Source organism: Cyprinus carpio, chromosome A12 (assembly GCF_018340385.1).
Source record: "Cyprinus carpio isolate SPL01 chromosome A12, ASM1834038v1, whole genome shotgun sequence".
NCBI lineage: Eukaryota > Metazoa > Chordata > Actinopteri > Cypriniformes > Cyprinidae > Cyprinus > Cyprinus carpio.
This window is the reverse complement of record NC_056583.1, coordinates 15751034-15764400: the sequence shown is the minus strand read 5'-3', so window position 1 is coordinate 15764400 and position 13367 is coordinate 15751034. Positions and strand designations below refer to the sequence as shown.

The 13367-nt window shown below is 36.8% G+C and overlaps 3 protein-coding genes across 3 annotated transcripts; 2 read left to right on the top strand and 1 right to left on the bottom strand.

The window, feature by feature from the left end:
• Positions 1–174: 174 nt before the first annotated feature.
• On the top strand, positions 175–4422 carry LOC109072634 (nucleoredoxin like 1). The gene is given in 4 exon segments (XM_042767818.1): positions 175–899; positions 1878–2211; positions 3134–3386; positions 3388–4422. Coding segments are annotated over 3 exon segments (678 nt in total). The 5' UTR covers positions 175–899; positions 1878–1885; the 3' UTR covers positions 3487–4422.
• A 328-nt stretch (positions 4423–4750) lies between these two features.
• On the top strand, positions 4751–7901 carry LOC122147023 (caspase b-like). The gene is made up of 3 exons (XM_042767819.1): positions 4751–4901; positions 6968–7244; positions 7348–7901. Exons 2-3 carry the CDS (start codon positions 6977–6979, stop codon positions 7509–7511), a joined length of 432 nt encoding a protein of 143 aa, XP_042623753.1. The 5' UTR covers positions 4751–4901; positions 6968–6976; the 3' UTR covers positions 7512–7901.
• Positions 7902–8976: 1075 nt separating this feature from the next.
• Positions 8977–12955, bottom strand: LOC109072612 (microfibril-associated glycoprotein 4-like). Its single transcript, XM_042768068.1, has 5 exons — positions 11246–12955; positions 11069–11165; positions 10939–10981; positions 9241–9359; positions 8977–9164 (listed from the first exon to the last, which is right to left on the bottom strand). The coding sequence occupies exons 1-5, from the start codon at positions 11339–11341 to the stop codon at positions 8977–8979; spliced, it is 543 nt and encodes a 180-aa protein (XP_042624002.1). The 5' UTR covers positions 11342–12955.
• Positions 12956–13367: the final 412 nt, after the last annotated feature.

Here is a 13367-nt window from a genome sequence, read left to right as displayed (position 1 = left end):
CGTCTGAATGGTTTGTTTATTTTGGCATCACAAGACATTAACTGCTGGACTGGAGTGGTGTGGATTACTGTGATGTTTTTATCAGCTGTTTGGATTCTCATTCTGATGGCACCCATTCACTGCAGAGCATCCATTGCTGAGACAGTGATGCAGTGACACATTTCTCCAAATCTGATGAAGAAACAAACTCATCTGCATATTGGATGACATGAGAGTGAGGACATTTTCAACAAATTTCCATTTTCAAACTATTGCTTTAAACTGTAACTTGTAAGAGAGTCCTGAGAGCTCACTTTCTCACTCAAATAGTTGTACTCTCTCTCTCTCTCTCTCTCTCTCTCTCTCTCTCTCTCTCTCTCTCTCTCTCTCTCTCTCTCTCGGATTAAGGCCTTGGTGTATTTTCAGGCAAGAAGGCTTATGGGATCTCTGATGAACATGGTCATAATCCTTCCAGAGAACAAAACTATTCATTTTCACGATAAAAGAGAAACAAATATCAGTTCTTGAATCTCAGCCATGCATTTGCATGATTTGCTAATGATAATCAACTTCAGTAATATTGGCATCTGTCAGATTTAACTGATCTCTCTCTCTCTCTCTCTCTCTCTCTCTCTCTCTCTCTCAATAGGATTATGACGGTGGGTTCATGTAGATTAGGTGGTCTGTTCACTGTGGCCTTTAAATCTCTCTGATTAGAGAGTAGACAAACACTGACAGAACGATGTCAGAGACAGTCTGGTGTCACTTTAACCCTGTAATCACCGTGAACGGGGCCCGTGGAGACGAGAAATAACAGCACAGTGAACCTGCAGGACGCGAAGCCGCGTTGATCTGAACTCATGATCGGTTCGGTTACGATCAACAGCGATTTTGAGGCCAGCGAGACTCCGTCACTGAAGGTCTGAGAATAACTTCAAATAGATGAGCTTTTGGGCTGTTGTAGACGCGGCTCTACACATGCAGCTGTGTTTGTGCAATGAATTTGTTCATTTCTGGACTTTTGTGTTTGTTTGTATTTTCTATAATCGGTCGAGTCTCCTACATGAGTGAATAGTTGCTGTATTTCCCCAAATACTGTAACTCTCAGTTTCGTCCAGGTTTATCTTAAACAAGATTTCATGCCATTCTTTAAAAAAAAAAAAAAAGTTAAGAACAGTTTGCTAACATTCCCATTAATTAAAAACATTCAAACATTCAGTATACGTTCTAATCCTCATATGTTTAAAAAATGTTTTAAAAACGTTTTTTCTTTGTGATCTGAACGTTAAAGGAACATTCCATTCCATATAATTTTGTAAACATTATTGGAATGTTACTTTTGAATGTCCTCCGAACGTTCTGAAACAAGTAGCAATATTTAAAATATATTAGACAATCGTCCAACTTAAACATTTCAGAAAAAAGACATTACATGGTCGACGTGTATGTTTTTGTGCTAACAGTTAACTTTGAAGACCAGACAACTTTTAACAACTGTTCTTTTAATGTAACTGGGAGAACGATTGTTCATAATTTCATAATTAAGAGGCTTAGGGATGTTTTGAGAAGATTCTCTGTTGGTTTTAGTTTAGTCTTGTAGAATTCAAACTCACAATCTGTGAGTGTTTATACAGGGCAGGACTTTGACCACCATCTTCAATCTCATTGACTGAACTCAAGATGATCTTTTTCCAGTTATAGCTTGTGTAGAAACTAACAGCCTAAGGATACTGTTCACATACTGTTTCCACTGGAAAATCTGTATTTGATTGTGTTGTAGTGTATTCATTACACTGGTTTGTTTGCCATTTTTTTAAAAGTTTTGCTATTCCCTTCAACTCCATGCAGATCATTCAAGCATATTATCAAGCACTGATCAGGACATGTTCTCTCTTCAGAAGCTGTCATGGTGGACCTGTTCCTGGGGAAGGTTCTGGTGAAGAACAATAAAGACAGAGACGAGCTGGACACGGAGCGTGAGATCGTCCTGCGGCTCCAGAACCGTATCCTCATGCTGTTCTTCGGCTCTGGTGAGTGCGAGAAGTGCCAGGAGTTTGCACCGACGCTCAAAGACTTCCACAAGAAGCTCACGGACGAGTTCTACGTGGAGCGATCGGCTCAGCTGGTCCTGCTGTACATCTCGCTGGACTCGTCCGAGGAGCAGCAGGAGAAGTTCCTGAAGGAGCTGCCCAAACGCTGCCTGTTCTTGGCCTACGAGGACCCCTACAGACAGTACGTACCATTTTTGTTTGGTGCAAAAAATTTGAGTATGACTAGTACAGTGCTTGAGCACACTTTGACTGGTCTGCAAGAAGAAAAGATGCTTTAAAATAAAATTTAACACTCAAGAACTTTTTATTTTATTTTACAGTCCTGTTCCGCATGTAAATATTATGTACTGTATTTACCATATTAATTCAAATAACTGGGAAATAAGGTTCATTAGCATGATCCAGTGATATTTTGATATTTTTGAATTACTATTATAGTTTTTGTTTTATTTTTATACTTTCAGTTTTCACTTTAATCTAGTAATTATATATTTTTGTAAATTTTCTTGATTTTTATTGTTTAATATAACTATTTAGCTTTGCTTTTTTCATTTTATTTCAATTTAAATTTTTATTTCCAGTAATTTTAGTGCAAAAATTTATATATTGTTTTTTTTATTTTTATTTTAGATTTTATTTCAGCTCTAATTCAATTATTAACATACCACATATGTATTAATAAAATGTTTTAATCATTTTAGGTAATGCTATTTTTTGTTTGTTTAAACAAGGTTTTTTTTTTTTCTTTCTTGGTTATGCAAACTTTGAGGGAACATTTCATTTTATAATTTTGCAAAAAGAAGAATGTTAGTTTTTAATGTTCTGAAACAAGTAAAAACATTCACAGTTATTATGAACATCCAACAGTGTTTTAGTAAGAAAACATTCTGTGAACAATGTACTAATTCTAATTTACTAATTCGAACATGTGTTCTTTTAACATTACTGGAAGAGTTTGTTCATATCTTTGGGAGAAAGTCCTGAGAAGATTCCCTGTTAGCTGGGTTAGAGTGAAAAAGGTTGAGAATCGGAGTGTGTTTCTGAGCCGGTGTGTGTGACCATCAGGAGCTGTGTAGTTAGTGATGTGTTTGTGTGGTTCACAGGGAGCTGAGCGAGATGTTCGAGGTGCAGGATCTGCCCAGGGTGGTGGTTTTGCGTCCGGACTGCTCTGTTCTCACACCTGACGCCGTGGAAGAAATCTGTAAACTGGGGCCGGACTGCTACCGCAACTGGCAAGAAGGGGCGGAGCTTATCGACAGGAACTTCATGATGAACGAGGAGTTTGACGAGGGCAAAATGCGAAGCATGACCGACCCCATCAGACGAGTCAAATACAAGGTGGAGCAAGAAGAAGAAGAAGAAGAAGAAAAAGAAGAAGGACGGGGTGAGTGTGGAGGAGGAGGAGGACGAGGACGGAGAGGAAGATGGAAATGATGGAGGAGGAGGTTGGGGCTGAGGTTAGGACATCTGATGCTCTAATAACTATTAGTGAAATGGACAGAAGCCACGAGTAAGTGTTGAGTAAACGTCGCTGATCAGATCAAATAGCAGCGCTGAAAAAAGAAAGATGGATGTTCTGCAGCAGTAGTTCTCAAACCTTTCTCCAAGGACCATCAATGTCCACAACAACATTTGAAAGCTAACACGTTTCCTCTGGAAAGACAAATGCTTTTATTTTACAGAAACTGTGTTAGAAACTAAATTATTATAATTCAAATAACTGAATTTCAGGATTCCAAAAGTTACAAGAGATGAAGTTTCTTTAATTTTCCTGCTCTTTCCATCCAATCAATTTCCGGTTGTTCATAATTCACTGGATTCGTATTAAGGATAAGATATTGTTAAGACATTTTTATCCCTAATATTTGATTTTACAAATGAAAGAATTTAGAGGATTAAAGAACATTATTTTACAAAAGACATTTACTGTGCATGCCGGGTTATTTTCTGCCATATTATGCGAAAGCAATGCAGTTATTAACCTGGAAATTCACACTAAATTTTTTAACTGTTGTTAAAGATGTGAGCTAAAATAAGAAGTATCTTGATTTTTTGTTGTTTTTAAATAACGTTAAGTCCTCGAGGCCCCTTTTAAACCCCAGGTTGAGAAAAACTGGACTACAACGGCTGCTCAACGATAGATAACTGAGCTCAGCTTCTCAATTCCTGGATAAATTACTTCTTTTCAAATGCATCTGTGTATATTTCCAGATCATAGGTGTACATGTATGATTATACAGTATTACTATAAGGATCTTCAGATGACTGCTGTAACACAAATGTATGCATAAATGCTCTTTTTTTAACATGCATGCTCTTTATCAACATTTGCATTACTAATAAACTGATTTACAAAGAAAAATGGTCTTGAGCATGTTAAAACACACACACACACACACACACACACACACACACACACACACACACACACACACACACACACACACACACACACACACACACACACAAAAAACAAAAAAGTATGTATATTTTTTTGTAGTTTTTTTAGATATTCTATATTTTTTTTTATCTCATTTTTACAAATATAAATATATAAACTATATCTGTGAAGAGATTTTTAGAAAAATAAACATATGTGTAACAATAAATATCTTGAAAATTAATAAAAAAAATTAAAAGCAGTGTATATTTTAAAGGCATCCAAAAGGTTGATTAAAAACAGTTCAGTTTCATCAAACAAATCTTCCTTCTTGGACAGATGGTGTCCTCTTTTTTTAAGAAATGTGGAAACAATAGAGCGCAGACTGAGCAGGAGCCTTTTTCTTTATCTACAGGAAGTCTAAGGGTGAAAGAGAAACTGAGCGGCGCGAGAAAACAGGAAGAGAAGATAGCGAGTTTACGATCAACTTTGTAAGTACAACATTATCTTCATTTAACAAGTCCTTGGAAATATGTTAGTTTTCTCAAGGTCTCGGTACTTCTTTGAGTCTATTTACACAAAGTGTGTGTGTGTGTCTGTGTGTGTGTGTGTGTGTGTTCACAGTGGTGTTTGTTTCAAACGAAAGGTAACTTATGTGTCTCTCATCTTTAACATTACACGTTTGGAACCACCATACAAACCACATTCTCTATTCAGACAAATATTTGATCTGTAGTTGAGACGTGAGTCATTCAAATATGTGTAAAGGATTTCACCTCGCCCTTTAGTGCTCGGTTTTACAACTAAGTTATAAACTGAAAGGCAGTCATATCAACGGGGTCCAAGCACCAACAGCTTGTACGGTTTGGAGATAAAGCTGCTATATATCTTTCCACATATATTATGAATCTTGAATCTCTTTTGATTTGTAGTATGCAAAATACATGCCAGTTCAAAAGGAAATTAGGAAATAAGTATCAATTCACCCTGATGCAACATGAAATATACAAAAATATTAAATATAGTAACCTGATGCTCCCTCTAGTGGTCGACTTTAGTATTACAGTTTTGAGCTGTCATGCACAGCTAGGGTTGTACCCGTTATTTAAAGGTTTTACATAGACCTACACAAAGCTGAATAAACACATGAGGATTTCGCAGTGTGGAGAATACTAATAGAAAATGAAAATAAATTAATTTCACAATAAGTAGCAGAGAAGTTAATCAGCACATGTGTAACACGTGATAAGCGCCTACAATATATTCATATATCTGTAGGCCAGTAGGTTTGACTCAGAAGGCATAAATTAAACAGCTTTAGTCTTGTAGTGAAAATAAGCTGATGATTATTTTAAAAAAAAAGTTATTTAACAGTATTCACAATACCCGTTTGAATATTATACAGGTGGGGTAAAATGCCCCCAGTCAGACAAAACACTTTGATTTATACATTTACAGCAAAATCAGAGTACAGGCAGTTACATTGTTGCTTGAAATTAACAAAGATATAATCAATATTTATGAATTACAAAATTATAGCCGATTTGAAAAATATTGTTAGCTGATGCTAACTGGGAAGCTAACTAGCTACCTGCTGCTAACTTGAGGTCAATTTTAAATATAAAGTCCAAAAATTTTTAGCTCATTATCATCACCACACAATATGAACATATGGGACTCATACTGTATGTGTATTATTGTATCATTATGTGATTGCTAACGAACTGAGCTTGCGTTTTCTTTCACTGGAATATCAATACACATCTAACTAATATACAGACATTTATGCACAAAATGTGTGCTCACCAAAATCCAGAGAAATAAACACATAGATGTAAGTGTTTTATCCCCTTTGACTACTTTTTCTTTTCTTTTAACTCTTGCTCAAAGTTATGCTGCTGCTCATCTCGTGAATCTCGGAGAAGAACATGCAAAAATGGCGGGATTTCTGCTTAGACTAAATGTGATTGGACGATCACTGCGATGTCAGTCTGCTTACTGACGTACATTTAAATTGGATTTTAGAATTTTTCTCACACTATTTACTAACTTCTGATTAGTTTATTTCTTTAACAAACTATTTAAGTATTTTATTATTTATAATTAATTTACTAAATTATACAGGGTACGATTGCATTTTATATATATATATTCCAGGTAAAAGCTGCAGATTGTGCAGAATTGTCTAAAAGGTGATAAATGGATCCAGACAGAATGACAGCTTAAAGCACAAAGATATATCCTGGAGGAGTTCTTTAGGAATAAATAAAATAATCAAATGTGCTCTGTTGAATGTTCACATAGCTACCTGTTCTGTTTTATTGTTGAGTTGCCAGGTGTAGAAATAATCAGTGTGAATGCATGTCCCTTAACTCTCCACACTAAAGGTGGCAACCCTATTCTCAGTTGCAAATGAGGTTTATAAATGAAATGACAATATACTGATTCCCTTGCTAGGACCACACAAACAGTTTAATCTGTGCTGGTTATATTCGCTCACTCAGCTGAGTCTACACTGAGACTGATCGAGTTGTTTTGTTATATTCTCCCACTATAGTGAAACAAAATGGCTACAACCGAAATAGTGATTCTTGATGCACTTCAGGAGCTACTGGAAGACGAGTTCAAAGAATTCAAATGGCACCTCTCAAATAGTGGGACAAAAGACAACTCTATTCCTCGTGGGAAGCTGGAGAACGTTAATCGGCATGACCTTGTGACTCTCATGGTGCAGCAGTACAAAAGTTCAGATGCCGGGAAGATCGCAGTCAGAGTGCTAAAAAAAATTAATCAAAATGAGCTTGCTGATGAACTGAAGAAAAAACTTCTGGAAGGTACTTTTTGACACTAAAAAAAAAAAAAAAAAAAAAAAAAAAATCTATATCTATATATATTTGATCTAAGCTGATTCTGAGTTTATCTTTATGTTTCCATCAGTTCCAGATGACGTTGCTGCTGAAGGTGGAGCATCATCCGGTGCAGCAGCTGCAAAAAATTCAACTGCAAGAGTTAACGTTAGCATAAACTCCTCCAGTGGAGGGACTGTAAAGGCCCCTGTTATTCACGGTGGTGTGTTTAACGGCCCAATGAACTTCAGCTAATGCTCAAGCACCTGTCTTATCTTATAACAATGATTTTAGTATTTACATCCTCAGATTTGAAATGAAACCTGATTGTGGCTTCTGATTCGTTGTGCTATTAGGCTCATTTAATAACAACATACATATTTATACATGAAACAAAATAGAAATTGTGTTTACAGTGTATTTGAATTTAAAACAGTATATGTATTAGTAACAGTCTGATTAATTCTAAACAGTAAACTCTTAATTGGCAGCTTTCTAATGATACTGGAATGTGAATGACTATGACCAGCAACATTTTTATTTCGGGAACATCATTTATGTACTTCCCTGCCAAATTGGGCAGCACCTGAGAGGGGAGCTGCCGATGTGTGTATCACATATTCATTAAAAACAGCTGTAAGCACAGATTCAGCCATTTATTCTTGTAATACCTGCATTTTGCACCTTGTTGAGTTCACAGTCTACAAAAAAGAAGCACCTTATTAGTATGCATGTGCAGACAAGGATTTAAAATGCCCCCATTATATTATTTTAAAGGATACTGATTTTATGTTGGAGGTCTCCTGCAATAAGTTACATGCATCCAATGTCAAAAAACACCCCATACATATTTAGCATTTAATGAAATATTTATTATTATATCCATTTACATGTGCTTTCGCTCAGTAGTTTGTGACTCCACACGCAGAGAAGAGACACGTTTTTTATAAAACTGATGGTTTAAGACCATGGAAGTAGATGTGTGTTCGTGGAACAGACTCCATTGTTGGGACATGTTGTGCAATAGACAGGAGCCTAGGCATTAAAGAAAATACGTTCTTACTTCGATTTGCAACTCAGAAGTGTAATTAGGCCTGTAAGTCATCATTAATAGTAATGATGGACTGAAATGCATAGAGAGCATCTATAGTTTAAATGGTGATACAGCTGATTTCAAAAAGGATATAAGAAAATATTCAACCATTTACACTGGTGCAAAATAGTGTGACATAAGAAGTAGAGATTATTTATCCTGATCCTCCAGCTAGTGGACAACTTCAGTATAACAGTCTTGACCTGACATTCACTGTTTTAATGTTTTAACTCTAATAGAAAAGGACTGTTCATGGGGCTTATGTGCCATCGCTCTGTCCTTTAAGCATATTACATAGATGCTTAAATTAAATTAAGTGACAGCCTACTGATTCATAAAAAAAGCTTAAATATATATAATCTACACAGACACAATGAGTTCATTGCAATAGATTTATGAAAAAATTTATGAATTGATTAATTTCATTAGTAAATTAAAAGAAGTGACTGAGAGAAACAGAGAAATCATTTTTTAGAAAGATTTAGCAACACAACAGAAGAATGGAAAGCCTCTTGATTCGTTTTGTTGTTTGCTTCTGAGATATTTTGCAATGTCTCTGCAAAAGTCTTAAAACACACGTTTGAGCTTCATGATGATGGATTTCAAACTGTTGTTCTTCCAGTTTAACTAAACAACACCAATGGTGCTGTGGGGGGAATCTTCTTTCCATAAATACAGACCATCGGGGTTTGCATTGAGACAGCTGTAGTACCACAATCCCCCGAGATGATATTTGGCGCAGTTATTTCCCCAGGTCTCTTGGCCCTTGTCAAAAGTGGAGAACTTCTGATCATTGTGACCAGATAACGAGTCACCTGCAAAGAAGAGGAGCATCGCTGAGGACAATAACTCAAAGGAATGTGTTTTCATAAGTATAAATCAGTGTCCTACCAGCTCCTCCATCAGTGAATCCAGAAATATGCAGCTGATATCCATCCATTTCACAATCCACAGAGAAGGACGAGTACAGAGCGAAAACTTTATTTCCTTCAAAGTCCTCCAGATCCACTCTCAGCGTGTACAGGTCCTTCTCAAAAAATTAGCATATTGTGAAAAAGTTCATTATTTTCCATAATGGAATGATAAAAATTAAACTTTCATATATTTTAGATTCATTGCACACCAACTGAAATGTTTCAGGTCTTTTATTGTTTTAATACTGATGATTTTGGCATACAGCTCTTGAAAACCCAAAATTCCTATCTCAAAAAAATTAGCATATCATGAAAAGGTTCTCTAAACGAGCTATTAACCTAATCATCTGAATCAACTAATTAACTCTAAACACCTGCAAAAGATTCCTGAGGCTTTTAAAAACTCCCAACCTGGTTCATTACTCAAAACCGCAATCATGGGTAAGACTGCCGACCTGACTGCTGTCCAGAAGGCCATCATTGACACCCTCAAGCGAGAGGGTAAGACACAGAAAGAAATTTCTGAACGAATAGGCTGTTCCCAGAGTGCTGTATCAAGGCACCTCAGTGGGAAGTCTGTGGGAAGGAAAAAGTGTGGCAAAAAACGCTGCACAACGAGAAGAGGTGACCGGACCCTGTGGAAGATTGTGGAGAAGGACCGATTCCAGACATTGGGGGACCTGCGGAAGCAGTGGACTGAGTCTGGAGTAGAAACATCCAAAGCCACCGTGCACAGGCGTGTGCTTTTGAACCAGAAACAGCGGCAGAAGCGCCTGACCTGGGCTACAGAGAAGCAGCACTGGACTGTTGCTCAGTGGTCCAAAGTACTTTTTTCGGATGAAAGCAAATTTTGCATGTCATTCGGAAATCAAGGTGCCAGAGTCTGGAGGAAGACTGGGGAGAAGGAAATGCCAAAATGCCTGAAGTCCAGTGTCAAGTACCCACAGTCAGTGATGGTCTGGGGTGCCATGTCAGCTGCTGGTGTTGGTCCACTGTGTTTTATCAAGGGCAGGGTCAATGCAGCTAGCTATCAGGAGATTTTTGGAGCACTTCATGCTTCCATCTGCTGAAAAGCTTTATGGAGATGAAGATTTCGTTTTTCAGCATGACCTGGCACCTGCTCACAGTGCCAAAACCACTGGTAAATGGTTTACTGACCATGGTATTACTGTGCTCAATTGGCCTGCCAACTCTCCTGACCTGAACCCCATAGAGAATCTGTGGGATATTGTGAAGAGAAAGTTGAGAGACGCAAGACCCAACACTCTGGATGAGCTTAAGGCCGCTATCGAAGCATCCTGGGCCTCCATAACACCTCAGCAGTGCCACAGGCTGATTGCCTCCATGCCACGCCGCATTGAAGCAGTCATTTCTGCAAAAGGATTCCCGACCAAGTATTGAGTGCATAACTGGACATAATTATTTGAAGGTTGACTTTTTTTGTATTAAAAACACTTTTCTTTTATTGGTCGGATGAAATATGCAAATTTTTTGAGATAGGAATTTTGGGTTTTCATGAGCTGTATGCCAAAATCATCAGTATTAAAACAATAAAAGACCTGAAATATTTCAGTTGGTGTGCAATGAATCTAAAATATATGAAAGTTTAATTTTTATCATTACATTATGGAAAATAATGAACTTTTTCACAATATGCTAATTTTTTGAGAAGGACCTGTACTTCTTCTTACGTGTCAATTGGTAGATGTTTTCCAGCCCTGATCATACACATACATGAAGAACATGTTCAACCAAACACTGGACATGAACATCCACACAAACACACACACGCTGTGAGATCTTACCCAGCCAGTATTCTCCCTCCACATTCCCAAGTCCTCTATTGTACTGATCCCACGGCCGATAGAAATTCACACTGCCGTCCATTCTCCTCTGAATCACCTGTGATGGGTTTATATAGAACATATGATTCATCATGAATGTGCTGATGTGTGTTTAATGATCTAAAGTCACATTCGTACCATCCATCCTCCATGTTGGATAAATGGTATAAATCCCAGCAAGCGTTTGTCCTGATTTATGAATGTCAGAACAGTCGACCGGCATTTCTTCATCATGTCTGCATTCGCTCATCAGTACAGCTGGAAGAAAAGCCACTAAAAATACCTACTTCTATGAGACACAGAGAAAGAGATGAACTTTACAAATGAAGGGGAAAACATAGACTTACTGAATGTAGAGTTATTTATGAACTTACTGCCATCTTCTCAATCTCTCTTTATTAAATCACAGAATCGACTTACCTAAAAAAGTAATATAAACAATTTCATAGTTCTGTTTTTTGAACTGTATAGATGCCTCAATGTTCTGTGAAGTGAATGAAGAATAAAACAGTAACTCACCGTTTGTGTTGTACCGTTTGTATATATATATATATATCCATCAGATTGTCAGGCCCCTCCTCTGCGTTTTAGTGTAAATGTACATAATGAATGTGAATTTGTGTTCTAATTCTGAGATCAAAAATGCCATTGTATAGTTCTTGTTTTCACATTTATACCATATGATGTAATAGAACAACACAAGCAAGGGTGTAAAATGAATTCAATCTCAGGATTTACTGATTATAGGAAAACAGACAACAGGTGAGTATCAGATGCAAACAGATTAATGAAACCAAGTAACTTAACTTGAGATTGTATTGCAGATGGCATACAATGATGAATGGAATAAAATGAAAACATAACAATGGCTGATCAGTAGACAATGAAGGAGAAACACGAGGAGGTCAACAAACAGGCACATGATCAGGCTGAGAATGAGTTAACAATCTTTGTGTGGAAACACTGACAAGATCAGTCAACTACAGTGTGTTTGAGGTTAATATAAGAGCTACTTGATTGCAATTTAATGAGCCAGTGTGGGAATGGCCGTGATAATAGCTAGTTAAGCAATATCACACCAGCAAGAGTACTTTTTCCCCAAATATAATCACAAGCATGCAGTCTTTTCTGTTTGAAATCATTTTACTGCCTGAAGAGTCAAGGATCAGGTTGCTGCCAAATTTTGATAATGACCCTACACTCCATCCATTTATATGAACTGTTGCAAAAAAAAAAACAAAAAAAAACAAACAGCTGATTAAAAGAATTGATTTGTCAGAATAGACATTAGGGAATTGTGAGGATGTAAATCATAAGTCATGTATCCTGTAATTTAAGAGCCAAACTTGCAAAAGAACAGCAACAGCTAATGACAATTGCACAAAATGAAGCGAGATATCACACGTTCCAATCTAATTTTCATCAGGACACAGAATATGGGTTCAGCCTTGATCTGACAACAAAACTCATTACAACTAGATCACAGACAAATTTATCTCATAACAAATATATCATATTTCTCCTGCATTCAAGGTAAATTTAGATGGATGATTTATCCAAGCTGAAGTTGTCGGGAGTGTGGTGGTGGTGATTGATGAAGGCGAGCAACCCTGGTGCTTAAGTTTAGCTTTTAAGTTGTGGTGCTTATATTTAGGCTTCAAAATTCATCAAAGTTATATTATTTTGTGAAGATTATCTTGATGGACAAAACCTGTACATTTCATGAACTATGTTTGAACACAGAACTTATTTTTTGTTGTTGCGATAATCCAAAAGCCTATGGAAGAATCCTATTGTCGAGGGGGAACCAGTGTGACGCTAACAGCCGATCCACCTACAAAGTGATGTCATAGTTCCCCCACTCTATAGGGCTTGAGGATATAGCTAAAATATTGATCACAATATAATCTTTCATATCTTAATTTATTAATTTTTTTCTAACCTTTTTTGAACAGAGCAGTAGAAAAAATATTTAAATTCAACCACTGTATTTATAAATTACCCAATTTATTGACTCGAACAACAACTCATTTTGGTTTTAACAATCAAACACAAAATAAAATTGAAACAAATATTTCCTTTCTTATACACAGATTAAATAAGTGTTAAGGAAATACCTGTCTCCTGGGGCTACATGAGGGTGCAATGAGCAAAATAATGCACCTCATTAAACTCTTTATTTTATTGCAGTGAAAGTGAAGTGAGTGAAGTAAAGTGACATACAGCCAAGTATGGTGACCCATACTCAGAATTCGTGCTC